Source organism: Arctopsyche grandis, chromosome 13 (assembly GCF_051622035.1).
Source record: "Arctopsyche grandis isolate Sample6627 chromosome 13, ASM5162203v2, whole genome shotgun sequence".
Classification (NCBI taxonomy): domain Eukaryota; kingdom Metazoa; phylum Arthropoda; class Insecta; order Trichoptera; family Hydropsychidae; genus Arctopsyche; species Arctopsyche grandis.
Genome location: NC_135367.1, coordinates 15,687,569 through 15,703,404, shown reverse-complemented (window position 1 = coordinate 15,703,404; position 15,836 = coordinate 15,687,569). Strand labels below are relative to the sequence as shown.

The window sequence follows — 15,836 nt, the reverse complement described above, 5'->3', positions numbered from 1 at the left end:
CGAGTGCACAATTATGTGCATACAGGCTACTAGTAGTCTAATAATCTATTTCGAAAGAGACTTTGTATGTATGTAACTTTTGGTTCGTCGAATTAAGAAAAAACCTGAATATATTTTTTTTCTATCAATATTTCCTCTTGGAAAATAGTGCCACGAGCATTTAGCGCCATCTAATTAAAATTAATTTAATTAATTCATTAATTTTTCTATTGCTATTTTATATTGTTTATATGTAGGTAGTTGTTACTTACATGTAATACACCCGATGAAATTTTCATGGGGTCCATTATTGTCACACAACTTTTTTTTATCAAAAAATGAACTTTATATAAAAAAAATTATCTACTCTAAAGGCAAACATTTTATTTTTTTAAATTCTAAAATGAATCCCCTTCCACAAAAAAGGTGCAAAATTATTGTTTTTTTAACTGGGCTAACTGGGCAAATGCCCAGTTTGCTACCCCTTAGATATGGGCCTGATTATCTCTCCCTTGAAATGTTCAGGGGCTCCATGGGGGCCGGATTGAGAAGCGTTGTCAGAGGTTGCACGGAAACTGCTTATAGATGTACATATATTGAATATTTGGAGTGCGGTGTGGACGCATGCGCAAGCTTCAGTTTGTGTGGGGGCGCGACGATGGTAGGTGGCTGGCGTTGGGGCCATACGCTCCATCATTAATACAATATATAAAAACAATGGAACCAAACCAACCCGAATTTAATTTGGGACTTAAAATCGTCATCGATGGACTCCTCTTGTTGTGCGGTTAGTTTCGCCAGGAAGCGATAGTTCAGTGTTAACTCCAAATGCCAAACGATGCGCGGTGAACCGCAGAACGCACAAACATCCTGTCAATACCAGTGGCGTGCGCTGAAATTCTCTCTCTTTTTTTATGTCGTACAGCCTTACTTAATGTGCACGAGCAGGATACAAGAGGAACAGGCTATTCCTATTTCAGCGCACGCCACTCGTCAATACGCATATCAATCCTAATTAATCATTTTTACTAGTTTATCAGTGACTTACCGCTATGATTGTACTTTTCGCCAGTGTTATTCACTCTAATTTCGTTACCGTTTTTGTCTCCGCTTTCTTTTTGTTGTTGACCTAGATGAAAGATGACATCACTATGCGGCTTTTAAAACTGCTGCATATTTAATATTTATGTTCATAAGAATAGTTTTTAATTCTTAGTGAATAATATTGTGTGTCATATTGTAATTCATCTTGAAAATTCCGCGCTTGATAAGTGGGCCCTTATTATCAAAAATGGTTAAAAAGCGCTTTTTGGAATTTCATATGTTTTAATACTATATTGTTCGGCTGGTCATTAGGAATCCGTAATTAACAATTGTGACTTTAAAAACTGGCTAAATTAAGGTAACCATTCGTACTGATTTTACCTGAACAGTACTGGTTTTTTGGGTATCTGTCCTGGTAAGTCGTGAGATAAAATCAGTATACTTTTTATATAATAGAATTTTTTATCTATTAGATGGATAAATATACCAAGTTTTCTACAAAAATATTGGCAAATTAGTCAAATGTTGTTATCAGGAACAAATGCACTAGCCGAATTTAGTTTTATGAATAATATAAAGACCAGTGATGTAACGAAATTGAATGTTGAAACCTTAAAATATTTTCTAATCACTTAGTATAATTTTAAGAGTATTGAAGAAAATGAATTAATTTTTTTATAATTGTGCGTCCATGATTCCTTAATCTTCGTTTTAAATAATTGAAGTATTTAGAGATATGTTTTTGGAAAAAATGTCCTGGTTTTGAATTCGGAAATAATGGTCACCTTATACTAAATTCACTTTAAAAACAGGACATAGTATCAACACTGTCTTGTGAAATATTTTCTTAGTGTCAAAGTTGTCTATTATGAAAAAACGTAAGGGGTATTTGGCCATATTTTATAATAGAAACATCAAGTGTTGTGATGTTTTTAAAAATCAGTGAAGATTCAGAAATTTTTAAAGCGAAGGTTGGGGGCAATATTTTGAATAAATAATTACAAAACTATATGCCTACAAATGGGCTAAAGTCATAGTAGATTTTGAGGAGTCTTACATTTTGTCTTTTGCTTTATTTTTTGGATTTTATCACCATTGTCTTCAATGGACATGTAAATTTCAGTATTTTTCTTTGAAACATTAAGAGAATTTTTATTAAATTTGAATTGCAAAATTAATTTTATGTTAGTGGTACACATTTATAATATGTATTCAATTTTGCAACTTATTTATCTAAAAATTGGATAAAATTCGTACTCAAAATTGGATAATTAGAATTTATAATTTTAAAATTGAATAGGAGAGTCGTTGGATTAGATTTAAATAAATTAATAATGAATAAATTTGTAAAGCACAGCTTCGTTGACTCTATTTTGTTGCCTACTGCATTTTGTTAATAGTTTGAGCAATATTTCAAAGTGATGAAACGTCGTTTATGAGTAATAAAAATTATCACTAATAGGTCAATTTATCCATGTAGTAATCATGAGTAATGTTTGAGTAATATTTCAGGGTGACAAAACATATTTTACATGCGATTAAAATTAACAACAGCAGAATATATTTTTTTAATTTGTATTTGTGATACTAAAGGAAAATTCAAGGTATAGAATAACAGCAAAATTGATTAAATTCTTACACTAGACAATTAAAACCCACTTTCATTTAAAAAAAAATATTGAGAAACTTGACAAATACGAAAAGTTTTAGTATTATTATACGAAAAGCTTTATTAAAAATTAATGAAATACATATATATATAAAAACATGAATATTTTATAAGAAGTAAAAAAATACATGGATAATTCATTGTATATATATATGTATGTATACTGGTGGTTTTACCCGGCTTCACTCAGAGTGTAATATAAACCGCTTAAACAAATGGCTAATCTAATAGTAAGCATTCATTTGTTTTTTTATTAAATTTATTTGAATCGAAAAAAAATAATCAATGATATCAATATCTTCAGCATAGAAACTTTGATTTGTTTGATGACGTCACGGATTCTACGAACCAAAAAAACACAAAGTCTCTTCATATATTATATTATTATATATTAGATTAATCCAGAATACAAGACAAAAATTATTGTGATACGAAAAATCTGTATAAAATCTTTTAAGAAGAATAGCAACAATAGCCTCTGCTGTGGTTAATGTATCAATTCCTTTCCGAAACTGCCCATTGAAATATCAACGGACACAACATAAGTATATTATATCTATAGCGTATATATTTTTTAATTTCATTGCAACTGGGGGTTATAGTGATTTTGTTAATTGACTCCGGACAATATGTTGTTTTATGTTAACATTAATTTTTGTAAAAATAACAGAAAAAAATTAAAGCGATTTCTCAATTAGAAGAATGTTCGATATAAAGCTGAAAGATTACACACTTATGTATGTAGTCCTTGATAAAAGTCAAGAAGTTTATTCAATTTTTCTTTCTGACAGTGGCGTAGCTACCGCGCCCGCAGACCCCGCAATGCGGGGGGGGGGGGGCGCCACGAAGCGCGCCTTTTTCACTGATTTTTTAATTTGTTCCGTAAGTTTTTTGAAATAACTTTTTTAAAAACTTTTCTTATTTTTCAACCTATTTGTAATATACGTGTATGTACATACATTATTATACATATTTTGAATTCATCCTCATTGTGTAATTGATCTATGCCAATAGGGCTAGAAAACTGCCGTCTTTTTCCATCTTTTGAACGTCAGTGCCAATTTTCAACCTAGTTACTGAAAATTCTTTCTTATTCTTGTATATATTTTTTCAATGTGTAAACAATAAAACAAAATTATATGATTAAAACCAATAAAATTTATAAATTTTCGCTGTCACCATGTGGGTCACATGTGGGAAGTTTTTAAGGAAAATTCATCATCAGATACTTGTGCACTGCTTTTTGGTTGTCCAGATTAAACTATTAATGCACTTCGGTATATAGGTACATACGTAAAAAAGGTATAAATTATTAATTTGGAAAGTTATTTTGCTGTAAGTAAATAATATGAATAATAGGGGGGGGGCCTTAAAATATTTTGCGGGGGGGCACCAGGAATTCACGCTACGCCACTGCTTTCTGATTTTGAATGTTATAATTATTTTCATAAACAACTTTATAAAACGTTCAAATTTTATTTTTCAATAAATACCAGACCGAGAAAGGCAAATTCAAATACAACACTCAAAACCTGTCAACATACATATATATATATATATATATATATATATATATATATATATATATATATATATATATATATATATATATATATATATATATATATATATATATATATATATATATATATATGTACATCAACCTTTATTCCAAATTCATATTTTAATTTTTTTATTAATGTTTTTGATCTACATTATTGAAATTCACACTTCAAATTATGTTTTGTCCGGAAACTAGCTCTTGAGAAAAACGAAAATTCCTATCTTTTCAATTATTTTTTTTAATTTACAGTATTACCGGTAAAAGCAAATGACTACTTTGTAATGACTTTCTCCTACAGTATATTCATTTTAACATACTGATGATAAATCGAAAATGTTTGTGTATGTTGCATTATCAGTATTAGAACAACACTTGCATACTATTTCCCCTAGTATGATGCAGTTGTATTATAAAGGGGAGATTGTAATTGAATGAGCAGTAGTAGTACATAGTATGACCCAATTCAATCAATAAATGTATAAAGTCATTGTACTATGCAACTTTAAATATTTCACATCCAATATAAGGATCCAAACAATGAAAACTACATATATATAACATTCGGGACTCGCTCGTACCTTAATACATGTTATTAAGTCAAAATTTGAACAGTCGACGTTAATTCTCACTGGTATAATTAAACTGGTCGGATTAAGCATCCCGGGTGGTCTCCGAATCCTTACGATGTGTCATCTTCTGCCATGCCAGTGTCAAACATTGCCTTTAATGCCTTTAAATTTATTAATAAATTTTGATTATATGCGAATGTACGCTTCATATCTTTTTATACATCAAACCTTTTGGACGGCCTGTCATGTTATTAAAAGACATATTCAATTTACTGAGCTGTCCATCTCTTTCTTTTTTGTTTGGTTTTTTCATTTTGCTTTTTAACTAAAGCAAACCAACTCATGTTCTGTATATTGAATGCAGTCGTGCTGTATTTCATTTTATTGATTAATAACTGATAAGACATTCTGTCACTTATTATCAACGAAACAATTCATTTGTCCCTCAAACTTTTTTTTATCTCTTCAAGTTCAACGATTTTAGCAAATATTTTATTTTATTTTATTGTTACAAATCAATATACACTCGCCATTACAGATTTGCTCCAATGCGACGGGTGTACGTTAACGAAATACAGAATACATAAACAATCAGAAATCAGAAATACAGTAATACATACATATACAATCAGAATATATAGCATATAACAATTAATCAGAAATAATAATCATAGAGACATCTATGGATTATTTTTAGATTTTTTTTGTATACAATTTTTATACATATAATAAATACGAAATTATAGAGATGTCTATAGAGATATCTATATATTTAAGATTACTGTGTATAATTATTACAAATTATACACAGGCAGATTTTTGTGACAACAGGATTAGATCTAATGCCAATTTTCAGGAACCGTGTCAGCAATGATCAGATAAAATTGGCAAACTCTAATAGAGAAACGATCGATTTGGAGTCACAAAACCCCCAAATCTAACCAGCAGTGGCGAGGACTCGAACCTTTGACCTCAGTGGTGCTAAATATATACGCTACCACTAAGCCAAACTGCTGGCTAATATGTATTTACAGAAATTGACTTTTACGCTTAATTTATTGTATTATTATAGATATTTATGATAATAAATCTTTGATAGTATGAACTTTCATAAGAATTGAGAAATTTGAAAAAAAAATTTTAGAAGTTTTTTGGTATTTTTTTTCAAAATTTGTATCCCACATGTTGATTTTCAATGGGCAGTATGTATTTAGCAGATTATAAAAAAGCAGATAATATAAACACTAACAAAAACGATTAAAAGAGAAAACTTGACCCCTGAATCTAAAGTTCACCGTTTCTTCATTATTACCATATTTTATATATTTATGTTTTTTTTACTAACCTCTTATACGTTTAACATGGTTTTCGTTTAAATGGTCATTTTTTATATCTCTTATTGTGGCTTTTGAAAGTTATATAACATCAACTAATACTTTTTTCAGTTGGATTACCCATATTATTTTATTTCTTATGGGGGAAACCGTATAAGAGAGGTTTTTTTTGCGACGATGAATCCCTACGACATCCATTTCATCCATCGACAGTTACGAGTACGATGCTATACATCTTTGGGCTCGGCGGACCCATCATATTGGTAAATTTGTGCATTTAATAATTACTCAATATCCAACCCTTTGATAATGATAGAGAAATGGAACAGTTGATTCATCGTGTATTGTAAAATTTGATTTCAGATATTGGTGACCGAATTCGTATTGTATATAAAAAAAAAAAAACATGAACGAAAGAAATCTCGTCTCTTATTCATGAGGTTCAACGTCAGTCCATGGATTTGGTCTTCGTACAATACAATTGGAGTCTTCGGTTTTGGAGTTGCATGTCAGCAGCTTGCAACTGATATTGCAAAATATACTGTTGGAAGACTAAGACCTCACTTTTTTGATGTAAGCATACATACATATATATTTTTGTCGATTTGAATTGGCATGCAATACGACAGTAAGAATGTTTATCGTAAAGGGGGCATGTGGCAATATTCCAGTGGTGAGAAATGCACTTAGCTGTGTAGATAGTGATTTTTCTTACCATTACACATCTCACATCATGAGAAAAGTATACACATAATGCATCTAATGCACTAATAAATAATGAACATCTGCCGCCCATCATTAAGTACACTGTATACTTTAAGTGTTTTTAAATGGTTACACTGCATTTGATATCAATATAATATTATAAATATATATGTATGTAATATATTCTTTACTATACATGTTTCTACGCTTTAATTTAAATGTATGTATACATTTTTTTTAACTTCTACGAATTCCATGATTTATGTTTTATCAATTGTTCTAGATCTAAAACAATAGATGGACTACTATAATTATTGCGTTATTTATATATTATTGAATTAGCTGCATGTATGTATTTAAGTACATATTTATCAGTGTAAACACTTGGTAGAACTAGTGTTTTTAGTTAAGAAATATAAAAAACTATGTAGGTTAAATGAACATTGTGATAACACTTCATTATTGTTAAAAGATAGCTTAGTGTGTCAAAATATACATATATACGTACTAGGGAGTCCAAATTAACCGTAATGTAAAACATGATTTACTCAGACTAACGTGCGATAATTATGATCTGCTTTGTAATGCATTTACTAAAAAATCGAACAACATATTCGCGAAACTCAATTCGGTTTTCGCAATGGATTAAGTGTCAGAGAAGCACTTTTCAGTATCCATGTACTTGTATAACGTTGCCGAGATATGAATGCGGATGTCTTTTTATGTTTTTATGACTTCAAAAACGCCTTTGGCAAAGTTGAACATAAACAAATGATACAGATACTACAATCTTCTGATAAGGATTCATATTATGCTCTATGATCTTCAATACATGCCGAAAAATATATGAAGAACCATTAGAAGGAGCCGAAGAGGGGATTTAAGTAAATGGAGTTTTGTTAAACAACATGAATTATGCATATAACACTGTACTCATGGCGAATGGTAGAGATTGTAGATTGTAGATACTCATTAACAAAGTGACCGAGTCATATAATAAATACGGTCTAAAATTAAATATGGAAAAAACAAAATATATGTACATATATGTATATCTGCAAACATTCATCTTATGAATACGAAGTCTAAGGAGTGCTTCTAAAGTGATTCAATGTACTGTATATCTGGGTTGTATTTTAGTAAGATCACATGATTGAAATAAAATGCCGAATAGAGAGAACCAGGATGACTTATTTTGCTAAAAAAAGTCTTATGTAGTCGTGAATTATCCCTAAAAAGCCGTATGATGATAGTAAGATGCTATCTGTTCTCAGTTCTCATATACAGAGAATATCTCAGTTCTCATATGATGGTCCAATGCTTCCAGCATGGACCATCATAGAAGCAGTAATAAAGAAAACACCACTTGAAATATGGATCTACACGTACACGACGAGTCGTTCACCGACATTTCACTATGGCAATATTACAGTATGGATTTTGAATACACTCCTATATGTGTGGGACTAAAATACGATCTCATTAGAGCTTTGAAGCTGACAAAAGATAAACTGCCTTGACAGGAACATCTGTCTGCAATTCACTCCTTTTTAAAACATCAAAAGGAAGGATGCGTCATGTCTGCGGATATTTTTACGCACAACTAATTTCCAAAACGATATCGTCAAGGAATAATTAAAAAAAATAGACCAGATTTATGTGACATGTAATTTATCACTTGGCCTCACGTTTTCTCATATACATAAACACAGCTTGACTAGAGGTTGTGATTTCTCGACTTTTTTTGATTCTCGAGATTCGAGAATCTCATTTTCTCGAAATATTTGAATCTCGAGATTTGAGAATCTCATTTTCTTGGAATATTTGAATCTCGAGAATTCGAGATTTTCTTTTTTGTTTCTCGAGAATTCTCGAGTATAATTTTTTTTTTAATATTGTAATGAATCGATATTTTCGAGATTCTAATAAACGATTTCTCGAGAAACGAGAATCTCGAATTTTCATAATAAAATATTCTCGAGAAATAGGAATCTCGAAATTTCACGATAAAATATTCTCGAGAAACGATAATCAACATTTCTCGAGAAATCTCGAGACGAGATTTCTCGATCACAACCTCTAAGCTTGACTGTATTGAAAACGGTTCCACGACAAAACGCTCACGGACCTAACGCTCAACGACACAAGGTGCACGCTCACGCGGCAAAACGCTCACAAAATTATTTGTACGTACAAAAACGTTAATTTCTACAAAAAATTATTCAATAAAACGTGTCGTGACGAATTAACACATTATCCTATCACAGATTATTAAATAAAATATATATATTAGATAAACCAGATCTAAACAAAATCTCGAGACGAGATTTTTCGATCACAAAACGGTTCCACGACAAAACGCTCACGGACCTAACGCTCAACGATACAACGTGCACGACTCACAAAATTATTCGTACGTACAAAAACGTTTTTAAAAAAAATTTCTACAAAAAATTATACCAAAATTCAATAAAACGTGTTGTGACGAATTAACACATTATCCTATCACAGATTAATTAATAAATAAAATATATATTAGATAAACCAGTTTAATCTCAATTTATTCACAAAGTATAAACTTTATTATAAGATTTTTTTATTCCTTCGCCTTAATAAGGATTTTTGGACAATTACAATTATTTTTTTAATTGGTGTTAATTATAAATGCAAAATAATCAACGGGGTTATATACTAGTAGTGATAAGCCGGATGAAATATCATCGCATGGATTATGGCATATTAAATTATTCAATAAAAAATAACAAAACAAAATAAAATTAATTGACAAAATTCTCTATTAAACGAGTAAAATTGCAAAATTGTTTAAATAAACTAAATATAAATCGTTCGTTCCAGGGACAACGTTGTGAAACATTGTGTTCCATCGCACATTGTAGTGCCGTCAAAGAAACCCTAGTGAATAAACTCCAGTTCACAAACGGAGTATACTTTTTAAATTGATCGGGAATCGGAACTGAAACAGGAATCCAGAACCGGAACTGAGAAAGGAATCCGCAACCTGAACTGAAAAAGGAATCCTAAATCCAAAATGAAAAAGGAATCCAAATCCGGAACTGAAATTGAAACCAAACATCAAATCAAATATACAATAATTTATACATTTACAATGTTACAATGTTAGATTAATAATTAAAATATATATTAGATAAACCAGTTTAATCTCAATTTATTTACAATAAATTGAGATTAAACTGGTTTATCTAATATATATTTTATTTATTAATCTGTGATAGGATAATATGTTAATTCGTCACGACACGTTTTATTGAATTTTGGAATAATTTTTGTGTAGAAAATAACGTTCTTGTACGTACGAATAATTTCGTGAGCGTTTTATCTGTGAATTTAATGTCCGTGCGCGTTGTGTCGTTGAGCGTTTTGTCGCGACACCACCTTCAATGGTGTCAACAATTTAAATGGCTAATTTTGATTTTTTACTTTTTTCAGGTATGCCAACCAGACATTGACTGTGATGCAGTGGAAAATAGATGGGCATATATTCAAAACTTCACGTGCAAAGGCACGGATCCACATCTCTTAAAAGAAATGAGATTGTCATTCCCTAGTGGACACTCTTCGTTTTCAACGTTCACTATGATATATGTTGCTGTTAGTGTTGTTATTTATTTTATTCATCCTTTTACAAAATCAATAATATACTTAATCTATGATAACTTCGAATTAAATTTTTATTATGCTTAGGTTTATGTGCAACGCAGATTTAAGTGGGCAGGTTCAAAGTTATTGCGTCATGGATGTCAATTTATCGCCTTTATGCTCGCATGGTTCACGATACTGTCACGAATCTCAGACTATAAGCATCACTGGAGTGATGTTTTGGCCGGGTCATGCATCGGAGCCATCACCGCAATACTAATTGTAATTATCAGTAGGCCAGTCGAACGGGATAATGTAAATTTTCCAGTCCGAATGGTTCAAATTTTGATTCATACACACCATAGTAACGATTCACGTTTTGTACATAAATCTGATGTATTGATTTTCAGCAACTTTTATTAAACACGAATTATTTTCGGTTCGAAATTTCAAATAAGGTGTTAGTAGAAACTACACCATTGATGAACGATTAATTTTGTAAGTGCTTGTGAATTAAAATTTACTTTTTTAGGTGTAATACTGTATTTTCTTCGGTTTATATTTGTTTTATGTATTTTAATCATTCATAACAATGAATTTGCTTTATTTGGGTACTCGAAAATATAACACAAAAATCGGTTACACGACAATTGGTGCAAGTCCAAAAGGTTCAACGACAAAATGTACCCGAAAATTAGTGCACTGACAAAATGTACCCGCGACAAAATGTTCACGCGACAAAATGTCCCCGCGACAAAATGTAAACGGAAATAATTTTCAAGCGACAAAATGTTCAAAAATCCTAAATTATCCTATTTTAATGGCAAAAGTAACTTTTTATTGTATTATATTTATCGATGTATATGGTACTTTTTATCGTATTTAATTTATAATAATTTTACACCTTTAATTTATAATAATTTAATAACATCCGCGATCTATACGATAAAAAGTACCAAATACATCGATAAATATAATACAATAAAAAGTTACTTTTGCCATTAAAATAGGATAATTTAGGATTTTTGAACATTTTGTCGCTTGAACATTATTTCCGTTTACATTTTGTCGCGGGTACATTTTGTCGCGTGAACATTTTGTCGCGGGTACATTTTGTCAGTGCACTAATTTTCGGGTACATTTTGTCGTTGAACCTTTTGGACTTGCACCAATTGTCGCGTCCCCCAAAAATCATTTGAATTTACTATTTTTTATTGTAACTCGGTGAATGTTCTTTAATTTCATTCAATACATCATACTAAAACGCTACTGATAAATAAATACATATACATAAATGATATCCATCATCATTATAATTTTTATATTATAAAACTATAGTTTCAAGAAGTTAATTTTGTTTCAGTAAGCAACTTATTAAAGTGCTGTCTTTATAATTTTGCAAGAATTGAAAGTGTGTCTTGACACTTTATGTACAAAGTTATTTATTGTACTTCTACCATTCACTTCAAATGCTCAATCTGTCGTATGTATTTTTACTTTATCTATGTACGTAGTAACAATAGATGAAGTTTTGTGATCATGCGAAAATTCGAACTCGAGATTTTGATTGATTCGAACTCAGAATCGATCACTGATCACGTTTTCATGATCTAGAAAAAATGTGTGTCTGTGTGTGTGTGTATTTTGGGGATATTTTTAACACCGTTAGTCCTATCGAACTGAAACTTAGTATCGGTTAATGAAATTCTTATCGACACGTCGTAATTTTTTTTTAAATTTGTAAATTGACCGGAAATGGTACCTCCCCTTATAGGTGTCCTCTTTTTTTTAAGTTTTTGAATTCAATTATCTCCCAAACCACTAACTGAATCAGACTGAATTTTTTTTAAATATGATAGAAATAATAATTTTTATAACCTTATATTTTTTAAATATTTCTATCTGAACCGGAAGTAGTACTTTTACTCTAGAGAATCGAGGTTTTTTATGTTTTTCTCAGAAACCTTTTGTTTGTTGAACTGAAATTTCATATCTAAAAGTTAAGGCTTAATAGCAACTTATATATAAAATTTAGTAAGTATGTGTCAACCGGAAGTGGCAGTTAACTCTTGTTCGATTTTTCTTCCACTATTTTTTTCAACCCCTTAAACATGTGTGTTCGTCACAAAAAAATTCAAGTATAATTCTTGTAGCAATTTGATGAAAATGAAAAAAAATTATTAAATTTTATAAACCGGAAGTGGGATTTTTTTCACTTAAAAAGGTTGAAAATGTTGTGCCCACTACTCTGTCCACACCCCTGAACGTATTAAGCTGAAAATTTATATTTCTATCCTTTGTGTACTAACTTAGAGCTGGTAGGGTTTTGGTCAGAATTCGTAAACCGGAAGTAGTATTTTTTTAAAAAACAGTATTTCATTATTTTATTTTGACCTTTTAAATTGTTTTAAGCTTCTTGATATTTAATGTGTATAAGAAAAATAGTAATTTTAAGTAAAAATAAAAAAAAAATCACTTAATTTAATGAACCGGAAGTGGGATTTTTTTCCTCGTAGAAAGGTCAAAAATGTTGTGCCCACTACTCTGTCCGCACCCCTGAACGTATTAAGCTGAAAATTTATATTTCTATCCTTTATGTACTAACTTAGAGCTGGTAGGGTTTTGGTCAGAATTTGTAAACCGGAAGTAGTATTTTTTTTTAAAACAATATTTCATTATTTTATTTTGACCTTTAAAATTATTTTTATTTTCTTGATATTTAATGAGTATAATACTGATAGTGATTTTTAGTAATAAAAAAAATTTGAACAAAATCTGACAACCGGAAGTAGATCTTTTGTTTTGTGCAAGTTTCCATACGTTTGCGCTCAATTTGTATCGCTATCATAGTCATCAGTTCAATATCGAATTTTGTTTTGTAGCCTTCTTATATTCATCAAATACATAGATAAAGTCATGGGTTGGTCACACCCGAATTTTTTTTTTTTGTAGCCTTTGGTTTTCCGTCGTATGTACGTTCTTACATAAATAAATAGTTAAAATTGAAAAAATGATATCTTTCCATTGATAATATGATGACAAATATCTAAACATTTTAGTATATCAGTATTCATAGAAAGTTACTCTAATATAATATTTAAATTAATTATTAGCTATTATTTGAGGATTTTAATCTATATAATTATGTATATATGTTGTGTAATGTGTAAATATAGTCCAACAATTTATCAATTATCAATTATTAATTATTAAAATCAAAATCATCACAAATAATTGAAATTTACCAGTAACTATTCAAAAATAAAACAGCATTGGTTAAATTATAAATGTAGTTTCCTCGATGCAGGGGGTTACAAATGATACACATGGAGTCGTTTAAACAGTGTTTATTTATGCGTCTTAACTTCGGACAAACCTTCCGGCAAGTGCCTTCATACACGCTTCGCACCATGCCCGTTCGCTAACCACACGCACATTCAAAAATCTTTCCTAAATACATATTATATGTACATATGTATATCGATATGGTTCCGTGAAAAAACGTTCACGGGCAAAACGTTCATCGACATAATATACTCGATAAAATTTAGACATGTACTTCTGCATATATGTACATATGTACATAAAGTTCACGGATAAAATTTTCACACGAAACAACGTTCACTGTGAAAAAGTTCATGGACAACGTTCGCGGACAACGTTCATGCGACAAAATGAACACCCACAAAACATTCACGCGATAAAATGTTCACTCACAAAACATTCATACGTTCAAAAACGAAATTTTTTACTAGCAAAAACATTCAAGAATTTGGTAAACCGTGTGAAGATTATCCTTTCACTGATTAATAAATATATGTAGGTGTATTAGATAAGCTAGTCTAATCTAAATTTATTCACCAAGTACAAAAATTATCATGAGAATTTTCGGTTTCTTTAATTAGTAAGGAAACATAATAAAATATTTAAATATACATAAGTATATTAATAAATATAATATTAATTATTTATTAATCTGTGAAAACATAATGCGTAAATCTTCGTCACTACACGTTTCATTGGATTCTTTAACATTTTTTCGTAAAAAGTTTCATTTTTGAATGTATGAACGTTTTGTGGGTGAACATTTTGTCGCGTCAACGTTTTTTTCAAGGTTTTTTCAAGGTCAAGGTTTTTTTTTGTTACGTGAACATTTTTTCGTGTGAACCATCTATCAGGTATATTATGTCAATGATGGTGATGTGAACATTTGTTCGTTTCACCATCCATATGCATATATGTACATATGTATGTATATACATACTTATATGTAGTATTAAATTCAGCATCTTTTTTCTTTGGAGTTTGTTTTTCGGCATAAATTTGTAGCTTAAAATCCAGTAAATGTTATAGCTGAATCTTTTTACCAACACAGTTATTTTATTTCCTCTGGAATCAACAATTAAAATTTTACATTTGTACGTTGTCCATATACAAAATTTACCAATTACATATATGTATATGTACCTATGCATAAGAAGATATCATAAGTTTGAAAAATTAAAATTCGCATATTAAATTGATTTTATATATTGTATCAATATCAACTATATAATCCAATATTATATTATTTTCAGTTTGGGTGTGTATCGGACTTGTGGAAACCGAAGTCGCCAATTTCATCACCGAAATCTGAAAATACGTATGATACGAATGCAGGAACTCCCGATAATGGTAACTTAGAAATGATATAATTTTGAACACTGCGAATCCTATCGATATTAAATAAATATAAAATAATGACGTTCTGATGTTATGTTCTATTGACTGAAAACATTGAAAAGTTTATTTAAACGTCTTACGATTTGAAACTAATTAGATAATACAATATGTACAAATTTAAGGCAGCTATTAATGTTCTAAGTATTCTTTATTTATTTTGAATATCAACCAATTTATTCTTTAAAATTTGATTCGATCTAAAAATCTGATCTGAAAATAAAAATAAAAATTTGAAAAGAGAGGTTCCGGGTTCGATCCCGTGTTAATCTTTAATACTGCTGGCTAGACTTGGATATTTGTGACTCCAAGTCGATCGTTTCTTATCAGAGTTTGACAATTCATCTGATCTTCATTGAAACGGTTCCTCAAATTGGTAAAAATCATCCTACCAGCTGTCACAAATATTTGAATTTTTATTTATGTACAATATGTAAAAATTTAAGTAGAAGTCTAAATCCATAGATGTCTCAATGGCTACGTTTACACTACCGATATCTACACCCGATACACCCGATATTTAGGAATTTTTCCATATCCAGTTCCCATATTGCAACCTGTGGTTGCTATTTAAGGTGTATCGGTAGTGTAAACATAGCCAATGGAGTAATTATTTAGGTAGGCGCATTAGAGTC

The 15,836-nt window shown here is 30.2% G+C and overlaps 1 protein-coding gene across 2 annotated transcripts; it reads left to right on the top strand.

Annotated features, from left to right (window-relative positions):
- Positions 1–570: 570 nt before the first annotated feature.
- On the top strand, positions 571–15,836 carry LOC143921445 (putative phosphatidate phosphatase). 2 transcript variants are annotated; one of them, XM_077444761.1, is made up of 7 exons: positions 623–766; positions 6,271–6,422; positions 6,523–6,732; positions 10,333–10,494; positions 10,588–10,764; positions 10,893–10,980; positions 15,060–15,417. In XM_077444761.1, exons 1-6 carry the CDS (start codon positions 697–699, stop codon positions 10,974–10,976), a joined length of 855 nt encoding a protein of 284 aa, XP_077300887.1. In that variant the 5' UTR covers positions 623–696; the 3' UTR covers positions 10,977–10,980; positions 15,060–15,417. The 2 variants fall into 2 exon arrangements, with proteins under 2 accessions (XP_077300886.1, XP_077300887.1); XM_077444760.1 differs by lacking the exon at positions 10,893–10,980 and having other exon boundaries at positions 571–766; positions 15,060–15,836.

What these genes read in the sequence shown, in the direction of transcription:
- LOC143921445 (XM_077444760.1), top strand. Translation starts at nt 604, where the DNA reads ATGCGCAAGCTTCAGTTTGTGTGGGGGCGCGACGATGGTAGGTGGCTG. An exon ending in TGGACTCCTCTTGTTGTGCG is followed by an intron (nt 767 to 6,270) that starts GTTAGTTTCGCC and finishes TACTTTTTTCAG; the next exon opens with TTGGATTACCCATATTATTT. An exon ending in TCGGCGGACCCATCATATTG is followed by an intron (nt 6,423 to 6,522) that starts GTAAATTTGTGC and finishes ATTTGATTTCAG; the next exon opens with ATATTGGTGACCGAATTCGT.